At 40.9% G+C, this 23,754-nt stretch overlaps 1 protein-coding gene across 6 annotated transcripts in view; it reads left to right on the top strand.

The window, feature by feature from the left end:
* The window catches only part of SULF1 (sulfatase 1), a 126,175-nt gene that overhangs the window by 55,450 nt on the left and 46,971 nt on the right, over nt 1-23,754 (top strand). For 3 of the 6 annotated variants that reach the window (XM_087751750.1, XM_087751741.1, XM_087751781.1), the window contains 4 exons: nt 4,311-4,370; nt 4,693-4,927; nt 10,572-10,811; nt 22,695-22,846. In XM_087751750.1, the coding sequence (XP_087607876.1) occupies nt 4,756-4,927; nt 10,572-10,811; nt 22,695-22,846 (564 nt within the window). In that variant the 5' untranslated portion in view covers nt 4,311-4,370; nt 4,693-4,755. Of the gene's footprint in view, nt 1-3,755; nt 3,833-4,310; nt 4,380-4,413; nt 4,597-4,671; nt 4,928-10,571; nt 10,812-22,694; nt 22,847-23,754 lie in introns of those variants that run through there. The other 3 variants (XM_087751766.1, XM_087751758.1, XM_087751774.1) reach the window with 3 other exon arrangements.

Raw genomic sequence — 23,754 nt, 5'->3', positions numbered from 1 at the left:
TCTTGTGGTGATTGATATCTGAGGTTTTGTTTGTTTGAGAGGTATTATTCATTTATTTACCAGAGAAACCTGTAAGAAGAAATTATCCAAGATGGTCTTTTGCATAAAGGAAATGAGGCAACTTATCACTTGCAATGACAAGGCCTTCTGCTTCTTTTCCATGCTTTTGATATATTTTTGTGCAAGTTCGTAGCACTTGTCAGCAAATCTCAAAAATGTCCTAAGTAGCAAAACATTCATTTGCGGACTGTTTCTTAATGATATACAACTATGTCAATTTTTGGAGGCAGGGAAATCTAAGTACAGAGAAATAATCGGTAGGCTACTGGACAGTAATAAGGAATGAAACAACCACAAAATTGCTACCACATTAGGAGTATCTTGATTTAGGATCCCTGTGGTACCTTACATTCTCAATTCACTGGGCACATTTATTGCTAATATCTGGGGAAAAGAAACCAGAATACTGGTTCTCAAGCTCCACAATCACAGTCCACATTATTTCTAGTATTATAATCACTGCTGTTTCCTTTATTGGCCAGAGTTGATCCATTTTTGTTTCTAAGGAAAGGCCACTAGAACAGCGGGTCTTAGCCTATAACTTTGGATAATGTGATGTCCTCAATGTTCATACTCAAAAGAAAACATCAGTGCTGTGGTGCAGAGAAGACAAAGTTGACTGCCCTTTTGTTACCACTTGATCATGAATTACTGATGTTGGGCATTGCATAGCCCATGGTATTGGGGATGAACATATGTCCATTATCCTTACTCATAATCCCCGCATTTGATTTCATATTTACAAACAAGAAAGAAATCTGTTCATGTAAGCCAGATTCCCTATGCAAGGATATGTGGAAGCCACATTTGTAGAATATTAAATATGAAGAAGTCCATACATCTTTAAAGCTTATAATGGAGTATACTTCTGGATACTCAGTGCCCTGCTTTATAAACAAAGTGTATGATTCTGGGCAGATTTTTATTGGCCAAACACAAAATGGCAGTTTAAGTGAACATAGTAAAAAATGTGGACATGAAAACAAAGTGGATTTTCAAATGGAAAATGCTCCGTTTTGAAAACTGGCTGCCTTTTGTTGTGTTCCAAATTAAGCACTGTCAGCCAATGCGCTGAATAATCTTAAACACTTCTTGGCCAAAATGCATATAAAATCTACGAACAGTTTCAAAAGATACTATCCTACCTTTTACTTTTCTTCCTAGTCACTGAAAGATATTCTCTTAAGAGACCTAGAAATAAAGTCCTCCTCGTTTTTATGCCACATCACACGAAGTGGCACTGTAGCCCTTTGCAGTGCTCTGCCAACATGATTCAAGTTTCACGGGTAATTAGTTCTCCATGCCAACGAGTCCTTGAACTGCCTGTTATAATACTAGCAGCATAGAACCAACTAAAGATCCAAGTTTTCAGATTTTATCCCGTGAAAGGTGAGTACAAACTATGAATTTGTGCTCCTGTGGAAAAAAAAAAAAAAAGAACGACTGAAAGAAAAAAATTACATCCAGATGAGGAAAAATAGTTTCTTTGGATTTCTCTGGTTTCATTTATTTACTGAGTACATTTCAGTTGTCATAGTATGTTCTATAGGAAAATATCATTTAAATTTTCCAACTAGCATATATAGAAGTTATGATCAGTACTTGTTTACCTGGCTAGAGAAAAGCATTTTATAGTACCATCTTGATTTCTGAACACTGCACAAAAAAATTTAAGTTTGCTTCCCCATGTGAATTTGAAACGGTCCCTTTTAGAATTTCTCCTACTTTTGTCTATTTCTCAAGACAAATTACAGTGTCTGTAGGGGCACTTGTAAACTACCAGCCAGTATCCAACACAAACATTGCAGCCTTGTCTTCCCTATCAAGCTTGTATTTTGGCAGTTTTCTTTACTTCATTTCCTTCTAGGACTGGGAAACAAGCTGTAAGAGGATAAGTTGTCAAAGATTACCTTTTAATAAAGATTTGCCATATGCAAAACTGAAATAGTTATGAGCAACAAAAGGTGGCATTACTGTGCTCTTGTGCAAGAACCATTCAATGAAACTTGAATCATTAATTTTATAGGTGTAGATCAGTCCTGATATTTTCCTTTATCCATCAAGGGGGAAAAATTAGAGTTAGAAAAGAAGTACTTCATGCTCTTTTTCCTAGAAAAGAATTGCCTAAGGTGGCCCTAACTTGCTAAAGCGAAAGGACTTTTTGAAAACCAACTAGTATAGCCCAAAGAGGGTGAAATGAAGAATACTTGTTCATTTGGATTAGTGTGAATTTTATTAGCACTGAGGTTTAATAGTCAGGAACTTGCAGTTTCGTACTGTGGGGGATTATTCAAACACGTTGGTGCCAATGTTTGCTCAGTGCAGTCAGGATGACTGCGCTTTCTGGGTCAACATTGTCTGAAAAAGTTTGCCGTACGGTACAACTGAGGTAAGAAACTAAACATTGAGTCTCACTTCACTTAGCCTTTCATGCTTTGTGAGGTGAGTCAAAGTTTTGCTATTTAAAGATCAGACATTTAGAGAAATTGTATTTCTGCTTTTGCACCAAGAGCATGTGGTGTCTGGTGTCTGTCAGAAGAAAGCTGACTTCTCCAGTAACCCCGTTCTTCGGGGCTTTTGTCAGCTTTTATGTGACTTAGAACAAATACATGGAAATTGAAGTATTTTTAAAAGTCAGTCCAGACTAATTACAGACTTCCAGTCTACTTATCTGAATATTGTGTGATCACTGAAATGGCATTTAATGTTAAATTCCAGTCCCCTGTATTGGCTTTGCAGTGCTCTAATGTTAGTCTCAGGCTGGACTGTTTGTCGGCGCAGAGACAATGAAAGACAGGATTTCTCTGCAACAGACACTTGGATTTTCCTTTTAAAGACGTTCACACTCTTCTGGTGTAATTACAGCCTGCCAGAGTGAGGAGCATGAAACTGTTTAGCTTGCGAAGCTTAAAATAAAAGGTGTATGTGAAAACAAGAACACGATCCTTTTTCTAGCAGTCCAGCGCCAAGTCCCATCCCCTTCATCTCCTGTGGCTTCTTCCCCTGAAATTTAGAGCACTTTCCTATTAACGCATTTTTAGGTGAGTTATTGGGCCCTTTTTGTCTTCTGTGTTGCTCTCATTAAATTTTTTCTGCTTATTAATCTGTTTGTAGTTCATGTTGCATGTCTGAATATGAAGTCGCAGGTGTGGGTGCACAGATCTCCTCGTGAATTATGCTCCAGTCTAATTATATAATGTGCACCCCAGTTCCCATGCAGGCTTCCCCTTGGGCAGACCTCTTGAATGTTCTTGGGCTTGGGTGGTTTTGTGGGGGTTTTTTATTGACCGATGTCACCGTGCTTTATCCATAGTCCCAAAATAAAAACAGAAGGAATGTATGTGGCAGGTCAATACCCTGGAGGGAACAGGCATGACTCCGCGGTTTCTTTCCCACCCCCTTCCTTTTTGCCCCCAGATATCCCCTCCCTTCCCTTGTGTAACAGGATGGTTTTGCAGAGCTTCAGTCAGTAATGCCAAAAATGTTAAAGTGTAAGTGGCTACCCATTCCTCCCCGGGCCAATCAGTCATTTTCAGTCGCAGGTTTAAATCTGCTGCAGCAAAGCCAAGCCTTTTTGCTTGCATCAGGTCTTACAAAAGCAAGGCTGGCTGACTGACAGGCACGGAGAGGGGGTTCTGATAACGGACTGAGCTGAGTCTGGAAGCGGAGTATCAAGGACAAGGCTGTGCCAGAGGTAGTGTGCATTATGGATGAGGCACTCAGGTCCGTTGTTGATTGACTGAGGGACAGTTACGCTCTTTCACAATGCTGGGTAAGGTCATCTGGACTGTCACTTAATATGAGCTTTCTTGTCAGTGGGAAGATGACTTTTCACATAGTGATCCAATGTAGATTGCGAATGACAGCCATGCTTTCCCCTCTGTTTTGTAAGGGTTTAGTCGCTCCTGCAGGTGAGTTAGCCTAAAATAGCTTTACTGCTTGCCAGGTGCCATATGCCGGAGCTAACTCTTATTCTCAGAATCTCAGGCTGACTATAACTGTTGGAAAAGCACCTGCGTTTGATGACATAATATATATGTCCTTTATCTCTAGCAGCCAAGGTGCCATCTAACTGCTGCATAGGTATGGTATTAAATTAAGGAGGCGAGCTGAGGGGAATGCAAATTTGTTCTACTCTTTCCTTTCAGGACAGAGAAAGAAGCTGTAACGAACAGTTCCGGAGACTTTGTAGCACAGCCACAGTGCTGAGGTCTTTGACTGACAAGGCTTCTCCTTTCTTCTTCTTACAGGGCTCCTCCTACAGATGTTCTGAACACGTCTGCATCCCAGCAATTTTTTACTGCGCCCAGGTACTGAATGTAAGGAACAAGCTGCATAAGGAGAAGCGTGGGGTGTAGGAGAAGGAGAACTGTGAGGAGTATACCAGAAGTCATGCCTATACCAAATGCAGGCAGGGGTGTGACTTCAAGCAAAAATTATTTGAGAAAACATAGTTGCAGAATGACCGAGTTTATTCTTAGAAAATGACAGAATAAAGCTCTTATTCAACAATATGGCTTATAATCATGTTAAATGGTATGTGTCAGGCTTGACTTCCCTAAGTGTCATCCTTTCACTGTGTGACTGGGAGTTTATTTATTGCTTGAACAGAATTTCTTTTCCTCCCTACAGGTCTTGAAAAGTAGAGCTCAGGCACTTCTGGATCAGTCTTTTCATTGAAATACTGGAACTACTATGAAGTCTTCTTGGTTTGCACTCATCTTGGCAGTGCTCAGTACTGAATGGCTAACAAGTCACTGTTCCACCATCAAGTCCCCGAGGTTCAGAGGACGTGTGCAGCAGGAGCGAAAAAATATCAGACCAAATATCATCCTTGTACTCACAGATGATCAAGATGTGGAGCTAGGTGAGAAATAATTGTTACTTGCTACTTCATTTTGTCATGTGTCTTTCAGTAATTTCTGCCAAGCAGAAAGTATTTTAAATTCAGAGAAGGTACTGGTACTGGAACAATATCAGAATGTGGGACAAGTTTGGAAAATGAGTTAACAAATATTATTTAATAGCATTCATCACATTTAATTACAGACTTTAGGAAATATATGCTTATCAAAATCTACCATAGAAGGCTTTAATCACCACCATAAAAGTATTTAATAATACATGCAAGGACACACAGGTAAAAAACTTGCATCAAAAGCCCTTTTTCACTTTGTGACTTTCTGTAGCATTTAAAAATTTGAGCCTTATGAGGTTAACCTTTCCCTCAGTGCTCTATAGGTGAGTATTCTCCACATATTTGTCACATGCATGTACGTCATCTGACATGTTAATGCACACAGACAAACTGGTCTGGTTTCAGGACATAAGCTTAATATTTCTATGAATTATTAAAGTGTTTAAAATCCATCTGCTTTAAAACTATGCTACATGTATAAAAATAGGATAGTTTTGCTTTCACAAGTATACTAAATATCTGAGCACAACCTGGACATACCAGCCAGAAGTGGTTTTCACATATTTTTCTTAGGGTGGAAAAAGTTAAAACACTTGGATGATGTTCCAGGAGGCCTTTGAATGTTTTCCATTAAGTAAGTTAGAAAGATATTAATGGCAGTTATGCATATAACTGATTTTTTGGTTCACTGCCCAAAAAGAAAAATCAAGGAGAGAAAGAGGATCATTTTAGGTTACCCCAAGCAAATATTTTAGTTTTGGGGGTGGGAGGTGAGATTAAAAAGGTGAAAAAATGGCAAATCAATTTGAAATTAAATCTTACATTCTTAGTGTTTTTTAATGAAAGACATGTTTTTAATAAAAATATAGTGAATTTCTAAACAAAATGCCATATGACATTGAAAAGTCAAAATGCTTCATTCCAGAAAACATATCAAAATAGTTCATTTGTTCTAAAATCACATACTTTCAGCCAGAAATTTATAGACAAAAAGTGGTCTAGATCTAAAAGCAATTCTTTACTTGCTAGAATTTTTGTATTTGTTTTGATGCAGTAATAATTTACACAGTCCTTCAGGGTTGTGAGAACATAATTAATAAACTATATCTCATGACTGAGAGTTAGTGCTTTTATGCAGCAGAGCTCCGAGACCAGACCTTTAGATCTGAGCACATCTTATCTTTTTTATTTCTCACTCTTTCAAATGTCTGCTCTGTTTAGCCGTGCTGCATAACGAATGGCTGTTCCCGGCTCTATTTTTGGCCTAAAATACAGCTATTACAATAGGAATGCATTTGTTCTTGATAGAGTTGTTCTGAAAATTTCGTTAAAAGGGTCAAGACATGCCTTCCTTTTTGTGGTCCAAAAGAGCCTACTTTCTCCAGGGCACTGGGGAAGGTAGGTCAGCAGACACGTCTCTGAACAATGTTACCGACTTGCTGTCTTCAGTCTTGCAAGAGAGTCTGCAAGTGGTGAAAGAGCAGGAAGGATGTGGCAAGCCACTTTGTGCATATTATGGAGCTCCTCTCTTTGAAAGCTGCTCTGGATGTTTGCAGGGCACTCTGGCTCCTATTAGCAAGCAGTTGAGCAATAGCCGGGATGTGTATGCATTCCCACTGCATTGAATGAAGACACAGGTTTCCCCTTTTCATAGATCATTTCGCAGGAAACAGGATTCAGCCCCAAGACTTACTGTATTGCATTATTCGCACTTCTACTAATAAATCATTCTGCTTATCTGAAAAGTAAAGCCATACTGTTTTCCATGTGTGAATTATCCCCTCGCCCTTCAGTGATTCCTGAGAAAAATCTTAAGTTTCCCAAAGGTCAATGGGAAGTAACACTTTCTGCCACAAACAGAAAAAAGCTTTGGCATTGCTATCCAAAAATTGCAAGACTGAAAGTCTCTCAATATGGATTATTTGCTATTGTATTCCCAGCACGAACATTTCTAAAAGCTCTTCTAAATGAATGTTTGAACATAAAAGCATATAAGGTACTTTATACACTTCAGTCAGGAAGAGTTTGTCTCCAGAGCATGTATAAGCATTAAACCAAAATATTCAGCTGCCTGAGTGCAAATGATATACAGGGGAGTTAACCAAAGTAAAATTTGCAAGAGGCAGGGAGCTTGCATTTAGTTAGTGCTCAAAGCATAGGAGTATGCACATCTTCCTATTGATCTGCACCATCTCTCTGAGTTTTGCATTCTGAATGCAAAGAAGTTCAGCAGGGCTGCTGTCTCATTCAGCTTATCAGATAAAACCCACAAATTGCTCCACAACTCCAGTCAGTTCCTATCTATACTGGGAGGAATGTGGCACAGAGGAAGGATATTACTGATCAGCTGGTGGATGGCAATGTAAGCGGTATAAAGTAGCCTGGCCCACAGCATTTGAACACAGTCAGGAAATACTTGGGCCCAGAAGCTGGGAAATGACTGGTTAAATTGTACCTCTGTGCCCTTTCTTTCCCCCACCAAGATCCTGAGGGTAGAGAAATAACTGCCCAACACTGAGGCAAATGGGCATCTTGCTCAAGGCAAAGCACAAGCTTCCAGAACCCAGAACTGCCCAGAACTACTGCCGCCCTGCAGGCAACACACTGCTGCTCTTCAGGGCAGTGGCCCCAGCTCCCACTGGGGTCAGTTCTGTACTCTTTTCAGGCATTATTACAGGTATTTCCAACTTTTTGCTCACTGTTTAGTCTCTTCCCCTGTCCTCCAGATTCTCTATCACTTGCACACATCAGTACCTCAAACCATGACCCCCCAACCATTTTGATAATTCTCACTGTGAATAATATCTTGCATGATGTCAGAAAGGAGTCAAAACTAATTAATAAGCTGGTAGTTTTGGTGTTTCTAACCCAGAGCCCTTTGAGATATCAGAGAAGTGGGAAAAGATTAAAAAAGAAAAAAACGAGGGAAAAATCCATCTGAGACAATTACTTTTTTCTGTACCCTTGTTTAAAGCCTAATGCACCGCTCAGTGAAATGCATATAAACCATTCACTGAGTACTGCAATGGGTGCAGAGATCACAGCGTTATCTGGATACATCATATCAGGCATGATTTGCCTGATTTGCTTTCCATCTTCACTAGAACTTCCAAAACACAAGCTGAAAAAAAGGGGATATGTGCTGAGATCTGACAAAGTCCATCACCTTCCTGGGGCCTTGTGTATAACCCAAATAAAGACAAGGTGGCTCTAGCCATCCCTCTGTAGAGATGTCCACCTGTGTTACACCTGGGTGAAAATCCATAGCAACTTTAAGACTTGTTATGAAACCTTGGTTACCAAACATATGTCTTGATATACAAGAATAGACTGAGAGGTGACACTGAATTTCTTGCCTGACAAAACTTGCTAACTTCTGTGTCCAAAGTGACTGTTCCCAGTTATCTGGTTTCCCTCAGGTGCTCCCCAATAGGTCATATAGAGCGCGAGTGTCCTGCTGTCAAACAGCGCCTGAGTACGTCTGCCCTGAAGACTGTGGGCCAGATGGTAAAGAGCACAAGCTGTGAGGAGAGCTACAGACAGCAAAGGATTATAACTTATATCAGCAAGTTTTATCTCCTACTTATGTTTTGTTTTCCAAATGAGGAAGTCTCACCTGCTTTGAAGTGCCTATTCCAGAATTTCCAGAGGGGCTAAATCTATTATCAGTGTCAGTAAGTGCATACCTGGAGGAAAAACTTACTCATAAACAGCAGGTTTGCAAGAGCAGAGGGCTGACCAAGCAGAGGAATGAGGAAGCGCTCTAACAGCTACTCATTTATAATGCATAGAGGCATGAAAGTGCACATCAGCTCTGCTGCTGTTACCATGCATTAGTGTACCTGAATAGGGCACTTTCCGTCTGAGGACCTACAAGCACTTTACAGCTGAGCTCTCAGTAATAAACTGTGACATTTCAAAAATGGAAGAGCTATGGCAAAAACAAAATAAAAAACAAAACAAAAACTAACAAGAAAAAGCCAGCCTGGGGTCTGAGATAAAGACATGTAGAGTGAGGATGATCTCTCATTTGACTTCTACTCAACAACTCAGTGAAATGCTTCCACTCATACAAATGGAGACCTTTTGTGTTCAGGGACCTCTCCTCTGTATCTCTAAACACATGGGTTTTGTCTGTATTGAGTTCAGTAAAGCACAAATGCAGATGTTCTGCATTTCGAAAAGAGGGGTTGTGAAAGAGGAAGAGTCCAAAATGATGCTGACTTATATGCAGGGTATTAAATGTATTCTTAAAGACGCAGGCATTGGCACTGCACCAGGAAATGCTGAAGAGCTAACTGCCTCTTCCTTTTTTTAATCAAACAATTTTGATGCAAAAGATGTCATAGTCAGCACTGACTCCTTAGCCCCAAAACAAAACAGAGCATGCTTAACTTTAACTAGTAAAATCATTTGTAAGATTTTACCGCTTACACCTAAAGTTGAGCCTGCTTGGCAGTTTTGTGGTTTTACAGACATATCTTTCATGTTTTAAAAATTTATTTTTTTAAATTTGGTTCTCAAGTTACCCAAACAAAACCACCAAGAAAAACTCTTATTATATCAGTGGAATCAATGAATTTAAATGTAAGCCCACTGCTGTCAGCTGTGTGAAATTAATTGTAAAAACAAAGGAAAAAAAGAAAGTAGAATTCCAGAAACCTCTTTTTACCATCAATATTGTGCAAGTATTACAATTCGTAAACAGGTTTCCTGGACACATACTGCCATATCCACAGTTCACCCTCGCCCTTCAATCTCTGCTCTGTTGGATAACAGAAAGAGCAAAGTTTGACAGCTGTTAGCAAATACTGACAGACCCTATCAGGAGTTGCTCAGTCTTTCTGCAATCTGAAATCTGCAAGCCCTGCCTGTCTCACCTTGTTCATGAAGATGTTTTGAAGGATGCAAAAAATGTCTTTGTTCTTTAAACTGGGTCAATACAGTTTCTTGAGAATGGTGCTGAATTTTGCAAATATTTTTTGCATACTGATTCATCCCCAAAAGCTGATTTTGGTCATAGTGCTTCAGTATCGGAGCCAGACATGCTGATCCCATGTCCAGAGAAACTTTTCTCTAGAAAAATTGTTACCAAATTGTCTCTCTCTTCTCCCCTGTTTCTCCCTCCCTCCCTTACCTTCTTCCTCTCTCTCATTCTCTCTCTCTGATTATCTGATAAAATGGAACGAATGTAACAGATTATTGGTAATCTCAGGATTTTACATATTTTACTGGCACATTGACTAATGACGTAGTCTGTGTAACATACTGTTTTCTTACAGCAGTGTTTGAAGAGCTGTTGTTCTAGAAATTTGATACAGCTCTAAAGCTTTAACATTGTATTTCTAGATTAGTCTGTATTTTGATTTTGTTTTGAAGCCTCAGAAAAATGTCTTTCTGGAATCCTGAAAAATATTTTTGGTGATATATTAAAAATCTTATCTTTTCTCATAAAATTATCTAAGTTATGGAGTAGTACAGACTGGTGTCCAAAGGCAAGCTAATCACTGATACTTTACTTTTAATGGCACAGTAGCAGCCAAAATTTTCTATTTTTTTGCAGCACAGTGATGATCAGTACCTCTTATTGCAGGGTCCTTACAAGTGATGAATAAAACCAGAAGGATTATGGAGAATGGAGGGGCTTCTTTTATCAATGCATTTGTAACCACCCCGATGTGCTGCCCATCGCGTTCCTCCATGCTGACTGGGAAGTATGTGCACAACCACAACATATACACCAACAACGAAAACTGCTCTTCTCCCTCATGGCAGGCTACTCATGAGCCACGTACCTTCGCCGTGTATCTCAATAACACTGGGTATAGAACAGGTAAGAGACAAATCAACAGTAGTTCTTTGTTTAAAGTGAAGATGACAGATACTCTGCAATGGGTCTCAAATCACTGCCTAAAATGAAGCGACTATTGTCCCAAATTGGCTTTACAGAGCAGAGGTTTAGTGTTATGGAGAGCAAGGGTAGCACTGCCTGCTGGTCCAGGTCCGCAGCTAACAGCCATGTAAAGGAACTCCCTTGTAATGGAGCAGCATATTTTCATGTTTGGATTTCCCAGGTGGGAAATAAGCTGTTGGGCAGTTACACCTAGTGCGAAAGAGGTGCATTTTAGTGGCATTGTGGGTCTGAACTGGCAGTTCCAGCCGTGATTATGGTCAGTATTATGGCCTGCTTGTGGACAGCTGCTAACAGTTATGGAAGAAGATGTCAGGGCCAGGCTGGGGACTGGTGCCAAAGACCTCACAGGAGCAAAGTGCCTGTCATGGGAGTGAAACAAGGTGAATGGTATGATTTAAACTTTGCCATGGGCGATATTTCATTTGCATTTTCTGAAAAGGAATAGAAGCATGCCTTTAAAAAGGATTGTTCTGCTGTGCACCAATAAGATTTGATAGTTTTCTTGTAAATTCCTGGTGGTTTTCCGTAGTCAGGAGATCCCTTTCCTGTCTACAAAGAACTCTTCTTATTCCTCTCGTCTGTGCTTCAGCTTGATGTAAAACCCGATTCATTTCTGCATCACCTATCCCCTAAGATTCAATCTGTAGACACGTTAGGCTCCAGCCTGACTTCCCCTTCACAAGGTACATGAGTTGTGCGAGGTCATCAGGGTGCAATTTGTCCAGAAGCGTCGTTCGACTACAAAGACTCCCCTTTACAGGACCAACGAGGCACAGATCTTGGTGCCAACTGCATTTCTTACAATGTAATTGGCAGCAAAGAAATTTGTCTCTATCAGTGGCTTAGGCACAAGAACAGATTGCTTTCAAAACATATAGCAGGTGAATGTCTCCATGCTGTCTGCTTGTCCTAATTCTCTTAATGCTGCTATATCCAATGCCTTAAATTTAGCTGCCTGTTTGCCATCTTTTCTTCACCGCACAGACAGCTTGCTCTTTTTTCTTCTGTCTCTCTGTATCTGTAGTTCTGGAGAGTTTCTGCATCCTGTTTAAAAAGCAAAAACAGACAAATATTTAACTTCTTTGGACCTGGTGTTGGCTCTGACACATGCACTGAACAGTACTTCAGTCTCTATTAAGCTGGTTTCAGTGCAGTTGCCATCTGAGTACAGCACTGCTAAACCTGAGTAAGAGTTAGCATCAAGGCTTTGGAGGAGAAAAACAGAGGAGAGAGAACTGACAATCACTGCTAGAAAAGATGCTGAATTTTCCCTAAAATATATGCTTTGTCTCATGGCTTATGTCTCGGAAATCCTTTCTGTTTGATCTATGGCTTCTTCATGTGGGACCTGGCTTTCCTGTTCTTAAAAAATCTAGTATCTTATTGATTTGTAATCTAATACTTGCACAACTAAATGCTTCATGTGTAAACTGCGTAGCTCTGTCACTAGCCCTCTCTGCCCTTCTGGGGGTAAACACTCTGCTTTGAGTATATCTTCTGCCCTGCCTTGTAGTATGAAGGCATGTGGAGATGTCTACTAAATGCAGACTTGGCCCTATTAAATGGAAATGAAAAAGGGGTCAAAAGAAAAGGAAAAGGAAAAAAATCCCTTTCCAAAGGCAGGTAAAGAACATCAGTCCTAAAACTGTCATAGTAGGTGAGTTTTAACAAGAGGCAGGGAGGAGAAAAAGTAAATCGAAAGAAATGAAAATACTTGTATGAAACTCTGATTCTGACCAAGGTACCTTGTTTGACCCTATAACAATATGGCCCCAAAGAATTTATCCATTTACTCCTTGTAAGATGAGCCCACCTTCTAATTACCTTACAATTATTTTTTGAAGTGGCAGCTTAATTAACAGCAGATCTTATAATACATTTTTCAAGGACAGTGTTGCCTCATTAAAAAGTCATCAAAAGTCTACTAGCCAACTAATAATCTACACTTCACAGCTAGAAAGTTTAGTAAAATTATAATGACTCAAGAATACCTGGGAGTCAAGAATAATTGGGAGTGAAAAAGAGGGAACTGGGGGGAAAGAGTGGCTGCATGCCCCATAGACTAGTCGTGACTCTGTGCTGATATTGCAGATGCTGTGGGTATTTACCCTGTGCATTTCTACCTGTTTTGAGAGGAAATCAATATCCTCCTCAATGGGAAACTGAGGCAGAGAAAGAGAAGCGAGTGACCCAAGACCACTGACAGTTTGGTGACAGTCCTGACAAGGCACTAATCCAGAGAGCTCCAGTCCAGATGAGACAATGTGCAATACCTTCAGCCTGGTTCTCTGTTTGAAATGATGAGGATTTAGCTCTCACTTTTTGCATAGGATCAAATTATTATATAAGTCAGTGGAAATAAAGGAGTGGGAGAGTGTTTATATAATGTCCTTACTTCTGTTCACTCCAAATATTTTCCAACATCTATAAAACATCCGCTGTCTAAACCTGCCGCAGCCTTAACTAAACGCTCTATACTGCAATTGATCACATGTGGGCAGATTGCTTATGAGGGGAGTCCTGCTGAAGCCACGAGGACTCCATGCAAGCACAGCAGGCCATTTAAAGAGAGGTCTGAAATGTGCTCTAATAAACTGCGGTCATAATTAGAGCCCACTGGGAAAACCTGGCAAAGAACAGAATGCTTTTTTCTTTCCTTTCTCGATTTTACTCTTCTACTCCTGTTCTACTCTGATGTGACCTAATGGAGGTGTTGCATTTCATGGAAACATCCTGTTTTGAAGATTATACGTCAGTGCTAAATCATAGGCAGGAGCTGTGCTCGGGGCTAGCAGGGCAGACAATATTCAGAAACAACACTGCCAAACCAAAATCACTTTTGCTTCTAAGTGTCATTAACAAAAATCCCAAAGCAATTAAGAATGTTTAAATGTTTATGGTTTCCCTTATTCACAAGCTGTATGCTAATGCAGCAATGAGTCAACTGCACAGCTTCCTGATTGTTGAAAGTCCACAAAATTGGTAATATTAAACTAGAATTTGTGGGAAATAGCAGGGAAGGCACTGTAAATAGGTAGAAAGAGAAAACAAAGCAACTCTGGAGAGCTTCAGAGAGATGAGACATTTGTTTTAATTACATAGGTTCCAGCTGCTCATACTGGGGAGGAAAAGGGGTCACTCTGTAATGACTTTCAAATTTTGTGGAAATTGTGAGGAAAGCTTGAGAAGTTTTCTTTCATCTCCTAGTTTTTAATGTCAGTAGATGTCCATTCAGCTATTTAGATTCAGAAATTTTATTCATAAGATTTTTAGATGCAGGAGTTAGAGATTTTGCTTTGCTCTTTCCAAAGTATTGGCTGGTTATTTGCTGCTTTTTCAGTCCTCCCTGAGGAACTGTTGAAGTCTCTTACTTTCTTTACCTTCTACTGTTCTGTCCCAGCCCTACAGCACGTAGCCTTGCCTCTCAGATATGCTCTTCGGTGTTTTCAGCTCTCACTGCCGCTCACCTACACAAACACAAAGGAAAACTCCAGGAGTGCACTACCTCAACCTTGGCTTCCTCCAATAGGAAAGGATTGTGCTACATCTTAATAACGGAGCAGTAGCCAAGCATTATCTTAGTATTTTAGAAGAGAGAGCCATGACAGCAGCACAGCCAATATCCAGAAGACAGAAATGCAACAATCATTTTTTTGTTAAATAGTGTGTCACACTTTGTATGCTGAAGGATTTTACATTTTTACCAGCTGAAGTTTCACCTCTTTGCAAATATGAAGAGAAATGCAAGTTTAAAATTTTCACCCTGACTTAACATGTGTCTGCATTCAGAGCCATCTCTGCTTAGTGTTACTTTATAAAATTGTAACCCTCTAATCCTCACTCCTCTTAGCCTTCACAGCCAGCGTAACTGTGCAGGAGAAAACAGGAGTCTGCCCTAGCTCAGCAACCGCTGGCAGCCTCACAGCAACACACCAAACTCAGGACCTGGCTCTCCCCTTATGGAGCCCCACATGGAAGAATAGAGATCACCAAACTGGACAATTACTTGTTAACATTTTTTAGAATTTTCTTTGGGAAGATGTATTTCCCAATATTTTATTTCTTGCTTAGAAGTGCCAACTGATCAGAATGACATTCAGGACTCATGCATGCAAGTGTCCTGATGGCATTCTCAGCCTTTTGTGGGACAAAAATGGTAACATAGCAAAGTTAAGTGACTTGAACATTAATTTCTAAATGGTTGCATTTGTAAAACTCAAAACTCAAGAAGTGACCACACATCAAGATGTCACTATCTATCTGGCATGTTTTGACGTTAGTCACTGACTTCTGCGTAGAGATGAACAGAAATGGTCACTTGCTTGACATCTAGTTAATATGTTCAACAGTTCACGTCAGCTTCTGATGTGTGTCACTTGACATCTGTCACTTACGGGTACATTTCTTTGTGTAGTGACCAAAGAACTAATAAAATGCTGAGATGACAAGAGACTGAAAGCTAAGGAGTATTTAAACTGTGCACTTTCCCTACTGACACACAGGGACAAGTTAATCTTTCATAAAGAGAGCAAAAGCTATGCCTCTTGAAGGTGTGGGCAGACAATACATTTCCTCTGGAGGCAAAGCCAGTGTGTTTCCTGTTCACAGCCTTACAGTACAATTCACTGCCAGCACATGCTATTTTTAATCTGCATCATTTCAGTGACCTAATTTGTATCCTGCCTCATGCACCCTTTCAAAACAGAGAGGGTGACAGAACATGATACAGGGGTGGGAATGAGTGAGCCGGGAATGAGTCCTGGTTTTCAGAATATTTCTAAAGTGAAAATAAAAAAAGAGAGAGAAAGAACTCCAAGCATTTAGTTTCTTTCTTAATTGGTACAAAAGTGGCTGGGGAGCATCAAACATAATTTAACTTGTAAATATTTTAAATAATTAAAAATATTTCAGAATAAAATTGCACTTTCAATCAAACTAAGAAATATATAAATAAAAGTGAAATATGCTGAGTATATTCAAATAGTCCACAAAAAGTGAAATGTAGAAGAGGGAAAAGGCTGGAAAGGGTAACATGCAGGATTTTCTAGTTCTATGGTATCGTGTGAAGTGAAATGTTTTTTGGTTTCTGTCCAGGACCTCATCAAAAACCACAGCATGTTTGCCTACTTATGCTTAAAACAGAATTCTGTGCTATTAAATATTGCACAGAAAACTGTACACTAAAACATTTTTAGCAAGTTTACACATTCAAGTGCTTCATTTAGGAAAATCTGGGTAGAACATTGTCTGTGCAACTATTTCATCTTCCTTGTTCATGTGGCCAAATGTCTTTAACTGCATAATAACACATCACTTTTTGGAGGGTGAAATTTCCTTGGTTTAAAGAGATAGACCAGTTCTATCGAGTGGCATGATGCCAGCATCTGCATCAGCAAGGACAGCAGTCTCAGATCTCCTCTGCGAAACTCTACTGCTTTCTCACTGAGTTACTAAGCAGAGTGGCTTTTTATCATATATATGGGGGCTGGCGAGCGAGACCCAGGAGTCCTTTCAGGCATTGTTGTGTCCTCCCCGCTGTCCGAAAGAACTTCTGGCTCCCTTCATCCTACCCTGTTAGGCACAGCAGTCTTCACTCTTCAGTTTCCTCATCCCAGTTTTCTGGCCCTGCAAGACCTCACCTCAGCCTCTGCTCTGAGACTTATCCCGCAGCCTGTCTGTCCTCAAGTCATTCCCACTCTCCCTCCCCTCCTGGGTCCAGTCAGTGCTTGACAGACACGTCCTGTTCCCACTGCTTACCATTACCGATCTCCTTTCCCAGCCTGATCAGCAAATCTGTTTCTCCCACCCCCCTTGCCTTGTCAGTCAGCTTCTTTCTCCTTTCTGCACTCACTGTCCAGTTTCTTGGTTTACATTGCCAGCCTGGGCCCCCAAGCCCCCACTGCTTTCCCCCACCCTCAGCTCTTTTGCTGGATCTCCTGCCGTTCCCCAGACTCCTTGTCCTTATCTGGTCACCTCCTGCCCTCTGCATTTCAATCAACTTTCTCCCACCCACTGACACCACTCACAGGTGGACAGGGAATGGAGTCCTGAGGTGTCCAGACCTCCAGCATATGCAAACTGCAGGTTTTTTTTTTAAAAATGAGCAAATTTTGGACAGATTTTCACCAGGATGATAAAAGATGCCTCCTTGACAGAGAGTCTGTCCCGTCTTTGACAGAGTTCATGCTCTCAGTGCAGAGCATGGAAGTGCTATGGAATGAAAGCTCGTATAATTTTTTTCAGATGTTAAATATAATTCCTTTTCCATTACTGCGGTTCTCAAAGATGGCTACTGTTCGGGCTAAGAAGTTTCAAAAAATTCAGCCTGAGGCAGACATCCAGTGTGGAAAATTTCAGTCCAAGTATAAGAAAGTTCTAAGCAACTGAAAACAGGGTCTTATAATGAGAAGTGTCAGACAACATCAATACTGGAAAGTGCTACCAGCTTGGCCCATAATACAGGCTTTGTTAAAGACATCACCCAGGCTAACGATTGCTATATCAAGTTATAGGCTAATGCTTTTTGCAACTGCTGAGTTATAAAATCTTTAATGCTCTTTCTGGTTACAATGGTAAACCTGGCAGCAACTGGGAAAGACCCACAAAGCTGGAGAAAAAGTAGAAAACCTGAGGTTTTCTACTGCGGTTAAGTTACAAGACTGGGAACTGCAAAATCTGAATAATATTCTTGGCAACGCCACAGGCTTCCTGCATGACTTAGGTCTAGTTGAAGGTTAACCTCTTGGTGCCTCAGTTTCCTCACTGCATTTTTGGGACAGTGCTTATTTCATTTCCTAGGCAGTGCTGGCATACTGACCTGGCTTTCTGCACTTTAATGACGTGATACACTTATCATTTGCAATTTTTCAATAGATGGGGAAAAACCAAATTTTTCAGGTTTGAATCTATTGGTTGCATAATGGGAAGAAAGCAAGGAGGAATTTACTGGAATAATCCGGAAGTTGCAGTTTTGCTGGGCTCTGTCCCCAGAAGCACAGGATCATTGTGTGTCAGCCCTGAAATGTCATATAAACAGTGCTTTGCAACTCCTGTAAATGGTTTCCTGACTTTGTTAAAGGAAGTGGGCTGTCTACTTAAAGCTCTTGTCTGGGTCACGGTGACTAAACCTTACTGCAGCATGCCTTTTTAAAGGTTTGGGTTTGTTTTAAATCGGAAACATTCCCAAAAGCCTCAACAAATAACAAGGGCGTAGAACATAATATATGTCCTTTGATCCGGGGAAGTGCAGTGATGTCTCTCCAGCAGATGTAGCCCAGTTCACCTGTACGCTAATCCACTAACGCTGACAGGAGTTAGGGGACTAATTCTATTGTGTAATACTGTAAACATTAGTCATAAATGCTTGTAGAAAATACTGGGGAAAAAAGTACTGGGAATTATGAGAATTTGAATCACATTCAGCTATAAATATCCTGGCTTCAAAATCCAGAGATCCCCTGGGTCAAATTCTCCTTGTCTTACACCCATTGCAGCCTCCTGGATCTCTTGGTCCAGTTCAGGACTCATTACTTAATTGCTAAAGGGAAAACAAAAACCTGTATTAAGGCATCTATTCATATTAGGTACCAAACACATATATTCTGCAGCCACTCCTGAGACACATAGATGTCTCTGTAACGGTTCACCATGCCATGTGTTGTTGTTTGCATTAACTTAATTGAACATACTCACACAGAATACAATTATTCTGATATACTAAGCTACTCCACATGTGATTAAAAAATAACAATGTGTCCTGGGAACAGTTAGCAAAACTGCCAGAATGCAGATAAACACTGTCTTATTCAAATGCAAAAATCGGCATTTATCTTTCCTGTTATCCCTGTGGGGGCCATTACACGCCATAATGAAAAGATGTCCCTTGAAATGGCATTACTTTTTAATGAGGATTTACCAATTGAGTCATAATCTCTGTTTTATTAATTACAAGCAGAAATGGTTTCCTAAACCCTGTAACTGCTGAGTGCAAGTGGCTTCTAAAGCTGAGCATTCCCAATCAGTACTCAGACTTGGGCAATTCAGCAAGTGTCAGGCTACAGCTAAGGACGTGGGTTGATTCTACAAGCCAAGCATGTGAAGATCCAGCAAGCACATTTGCACATTGCGGTGTCAGCTCCTGGTAGTTCCGTGACATGTTCCATAGCGCTTTAATTGTTTACAATCCTCTGGTTAACAAAAAACAACTAGGACACCCGTCGTGATTACTTGCTGATTATAATTTGGCCCCATGGACACTACTGTGCTTTCCCTTTGCTCTGGCACTTGTCTTCATTCAGAGCGTGAAGAGCCAGACACTAACTGCTGGTGCTGGGCTCCAGCTCTGACTCACTTGCCCTATCCTATACTCAGTAGTACTCAGAAAATCCCACAGTGAAGGGACTCAACTCTTGTGTTTCAGTAAAAGCCTGGCTTTTCCCTTCATCTGTCTAATTACTCATATCCTCCTGAGCTTTTGACCAACAAACCACTCTTGGTTAAAGCAATTTGGCAAATGTGATTCATTATCACAGCTACCGCTACTTCTACTAGTATTCAGGGCTTTGCTGTACATTTGACATGGGAACTGCTTTATTCTACAACAGGGGGAGACATCTATTTCTGCAAACTGTCACTCAAGGAGCTGCTTAAAACTTGACAGCTCTGAGATTATTTTTATGATAAAACACTAAATCATTGCCAACACAAAGGTGAATGGTTCAGGCTGTCAATCTGAAGTCTCATAACATGCACCGAAACATGGGGTTCAGGGGGCCAAAGGGGAGCTAACAAAACATTATTAAAGTTGGAAAATTAAGTAATCTAAAGCAAGGAAATTCCAAGATGAATTGGCCCCCACAAGCTCCAAGCCTCCCTTTTGTTTTCTAAATTCAGTTTATCTTTTCTTGTCCTTATGCCCCAGGTAATTTCATTTCTGCATTTTATGCTGGTGGCTTTCTCTCAGGTAATGCCTGAATATCAAGAGAGGAGAGAAGGAAAGAAGCTGACTGTTCTTTGTTTTAGTGCCAAAACTGAAACTGGGGGGACTTTCTGAGGTCCATAAAGGAACACCCTATGGTGACATTAAACTGACAAGCTGTAGTAAGTCTTTCCTGATCATCTGTGTGCTACGGTTTTTCAGAGCTTGACCATTTTGAGACAGATTTTCATAGCCACCTCTGTTATTTACAAAGGCACTACATCAAAACCTACAGACACCAGAACTTCTTAGAGAAAAGATTGCCAATGATTTTTAAATGGGCAAACCCATTTATTTTTCTCTAGCCTTTTTCTTGGAAATTGCTGAACTGTTTGACTAAAATGTTCCATAGAGCAAAATGCAGCCTGAGTCAGATAGCATGGAAACTATCATCACTAATGACTGAAGTTTGGCAAGACTGTAAACAGCAGAGTTCAGGTCTCAGTATTAGTCAATCTTAATTATAGGTGGGGCTATCAAACCATCCTACATGATAAATTGCCATAACTTCTATTTCATAGTTTGAAAGCCTCTGATCTTTGTGGGAGGTGGGTTGGCAGTAGAGTCCTTTACAGATGAGCGCAGCACGCGGAGGTTCCCCAAGGTCATGCAGTAGCTGCTGATGGATCTGGGATGGCATTCAGGAGGGCTGACCTCAGATCTCCCCTGTAACCACAGACTCTCCTTGGTTTTGCTTGGCTCAGTAATGCTTCCTCTCTCTTGGTCACATCACTCTCCCATACTTTTCTTTACTATTGTCTCTCTCTGACTTCTCTTCCCCTTTTTCTCCTTCCTTGGCTTCCCTTCCCACAGTATTTCAGCCTTTACCCTTACACTTTCCCTAAACATCTGAGTCTCTGAGTGTTTAACCCAGTTTGGCTGTCTTAGAGGAGAGGTATGGTTTCCATTCCGGGAGGCAACGGTGCCGGGCACATATTCCCTCCCCATGGTCACCCTCTTCACCTCAAGCTTCTTGACTTATGGTTGGCCTCCGGAGAAAAAACAAGAGCGGCTGGGTTGCTTTCTGACTGGCTGTGGGAGGAAGACCTGGAAGCCTGGTCTAGTGTCTGTAGGACTTGTTTATATGTCCCATTCCACATGGTATAGGAAAGTAACATTATATATGACTGTAACCTCTGGTTAGTGGCAGTTGGCAGTTATATGATCCAATTGCACCATATTTATGTTGCCTCAGGCAAGTTTTAATTATGAACATTTTGATTTTTCCACCAGTTTTCCCAGGAAGTTCACCATGCCCACATCAATCCGATCTGAATTATTTAAGCCCTTCCACAAATGTACTTTTTTGGTTAGATTGAATGTGTCTAGGTTGAACGTGAGGTTTTCCAAAGTGATTTCATTTCCTAGTAGGAAACAAGTATGGGGGTTTGACGTGTGTCCCAAAGCCCAGCTGAGGAAGTGACACTGGGCAGCAGCTCTCCATGGCCAGGCCTGGCTGGCCGAGCCAGGGTCAGCAGCGAGGGCAGGGGCTGCATACCACGAGGGGTGCAGTGAGGTGGGCAGCTATCGCCCAGAGGAGCTCTGTCCCTGGAAAGGGAGAGGTGTCTGTCATTCCCTCCTCTTCAGGGGTGTCTTATTTTGTTAGCACCGGGTGTACCTTTGTGCTGACTGCTGCGGACACGGGCAACAGAACTGCTGGCATAGGTGACCCTCCAGGGGCTTGTAAACCTCAAGAAAATTAAAAATGCAAACAGTGATGTTACTCAGACACCCCAATAACTTGCTGGGACTGAGCCAGAGCTGAAAAATCCCTAAAAACACAAGTTACAGGCCCAGTCAGGTGTTTTGTCACCACACTTCCCAGGCAGTGGAAAAGCAGGACAGAGCCATCCAAACTGACTTTTTTATCCAGGCCAAAGACCTGGACAACCAAGACCACAAACAACTAAAGAGCTTCCATACCCATTTGTCCCTAGAAACAGCACGGCTGCATTTGCTAGGGTGCCATGCCAGCATTAATCCGTTCTCCCAAAGCCAGTTGGTGTCTGTGTATCTTTGGCAACAGCGATTCACAACTCCCAGATAGCTGGGAGCCTGCTGCATTATGAGGTTGTTTTCCTTTTTACTTCCTTCCAGAGGAATTGGCAAGAGCACCTGCAAACCCTCCTGGGCCTGACGGCAAAGGCTGAAAGTTTCAGTCTGAGTGGGTTCTGACTTGTAACCTGGAGCTAATGGAAAAAAATACACTTAGTTTGGCAGGCCAGGTAGAGGTAGTTGACCTCTTAAGTCTTTGTCTCTTCGTTAGTTTTGCCCTAGAGTAGCTGTGGTAGCAAAGCAGGGCGGGGATTCCCTCTTGCTCTACCCACAAGTGGCCCAGAGGGATGGAGATCTGGACTTCCCAGACCTTTTATCAAACCAGCAAACGTAGCCAGGTTGCTAAGCCCAAGCTTCCAAAAGTCAGAAGCCGAGCTCCAGAACATCACAGGACTTGCTTAAAACCACAAGGTGTTTCTCAGATGTTTCCTCTGGGCACTGAATTTTTATTCCATTTTCAAGTGGAAACCAAGAGAAACATACTTATTCTAAAAAAAACCCAAAAATATTTCATGAACAGTAGATTCCAAAAGATTAAGAAGAAAACCTAAAGTCACGAAGGCTTTCAACTCTCATAAAAACTCTGGAAATAACTTATTTTAATTTCAAAACCCTCTAAGGTATAAAAGGAACATTTTTGATAAAGCAGCTCTGACTCATTCTAACACATTTTACCTTCATTCATGCATGCTTTTGTCTCAGACTAAAAGACTTGGATTGCAAAGCCTCATGTGTGTGTGTGTGTGTTCTTTTTTTTTTTACCTTCACAGCTTTTTTTGGGAAATACCTCAATGAATACAATGGCAGCTACATCCCTCCTGGGTGGAGAGAGTGGGTTGGATTAGTGAAGAACTCTCGCTTCTATAATTACACCATTTCTCGCAATGGTAACAAAGAGAAGCATGGATTTGATTATGCAAAGGTATTTTCCAGACACATAAATGCTGCATCATTAATCCATATAAAAATCACTTTCAGATAATTAATTAACCAGATAATTAATTAATTAACCAACTACAACCAAGAACTTGAGATGTCATTTTCTCTCCAGGGCATTGCAGATCAATTTCCATGTGAGAATATTAATCGCACAATGGAAGAAAGTTTCCAAGGGCTCTTCAGTGCAGCCTGGTGATTCCTCCCTCCCTCCATTCCTCTCTCTCTCTGCTAGAAAGTGATGGTTCTGTGGCAGAAGGAAATAGTAAATAAAGGCCTTTCCCAAAAATAATTGTGCCCCCTGCACTACTGAACTTTAAAGTTAGCTCAGTGTTGTCAGTTGTTGCCCACATAAGAAACCTTAGTTAATGCTGGTTTCCGTTATACAGTGCACAAACACAAAAAAAGGCTGTGTGCCTGTGGTGTCAGACTCCGGATATGACTATGAGAATAGATAAGTGCGAGAACATGGCTGTTGGAAAACTTCAGAGCTTGTTTGTGCTCTTGACAAAGTTTGGAAAGTATGCCAAGGTGACCTGCCCACTGCTGTGAAGTTTCTCAGAAAGGCTTAGGAGTGCAGATCGCAGACTTTCCAGCCTGCAGAAAGCAATCTGGAATTTCCTCAGACTGTAGTTCATGGAAGATGATACAGATGTTGCAGCTGTGGTTTCTGACCCATGTAATGAGATTTTATTGGAAGCTTGTGATGCCTGTTTCTGATTTCCCCACCCGTAGAAATTACATGATACTAATTATATATTTATATAGAGTAAGAAAAAGGAAAATAAAGAGTATTGGTTAGTTATACATTCCTTACACACCCTGTGTATGTAGCTAGAATAAATAGGCAAATAGGAGGGGAGTGGATGCTTTGGGAAAGCAGTCATACAGGCA

This window comes from Nipponia nippon, unplaced genomic scaffold (genome assembly GCF_047370975.1).
Source record: "Nipponia nippon isolate SJK-2023a ecotype South Korea unplaced genomic scaffold, ASM4737097v1 scaffold_1, whole genome shotgun sequence".
Classification (NCBI taxonomy): domain Eukaryota; kingdom Metazoa; phylum Chordata; class Aves; order Pelecaniformes; family Threskiornithidae; genus Nipponia; species Nipponia nippon.
The sequence above is the reverse complement of the archived record's forward strand: the minus strand, read 5'-3'. Positions and strand labels throughout refer to the sequence as shown.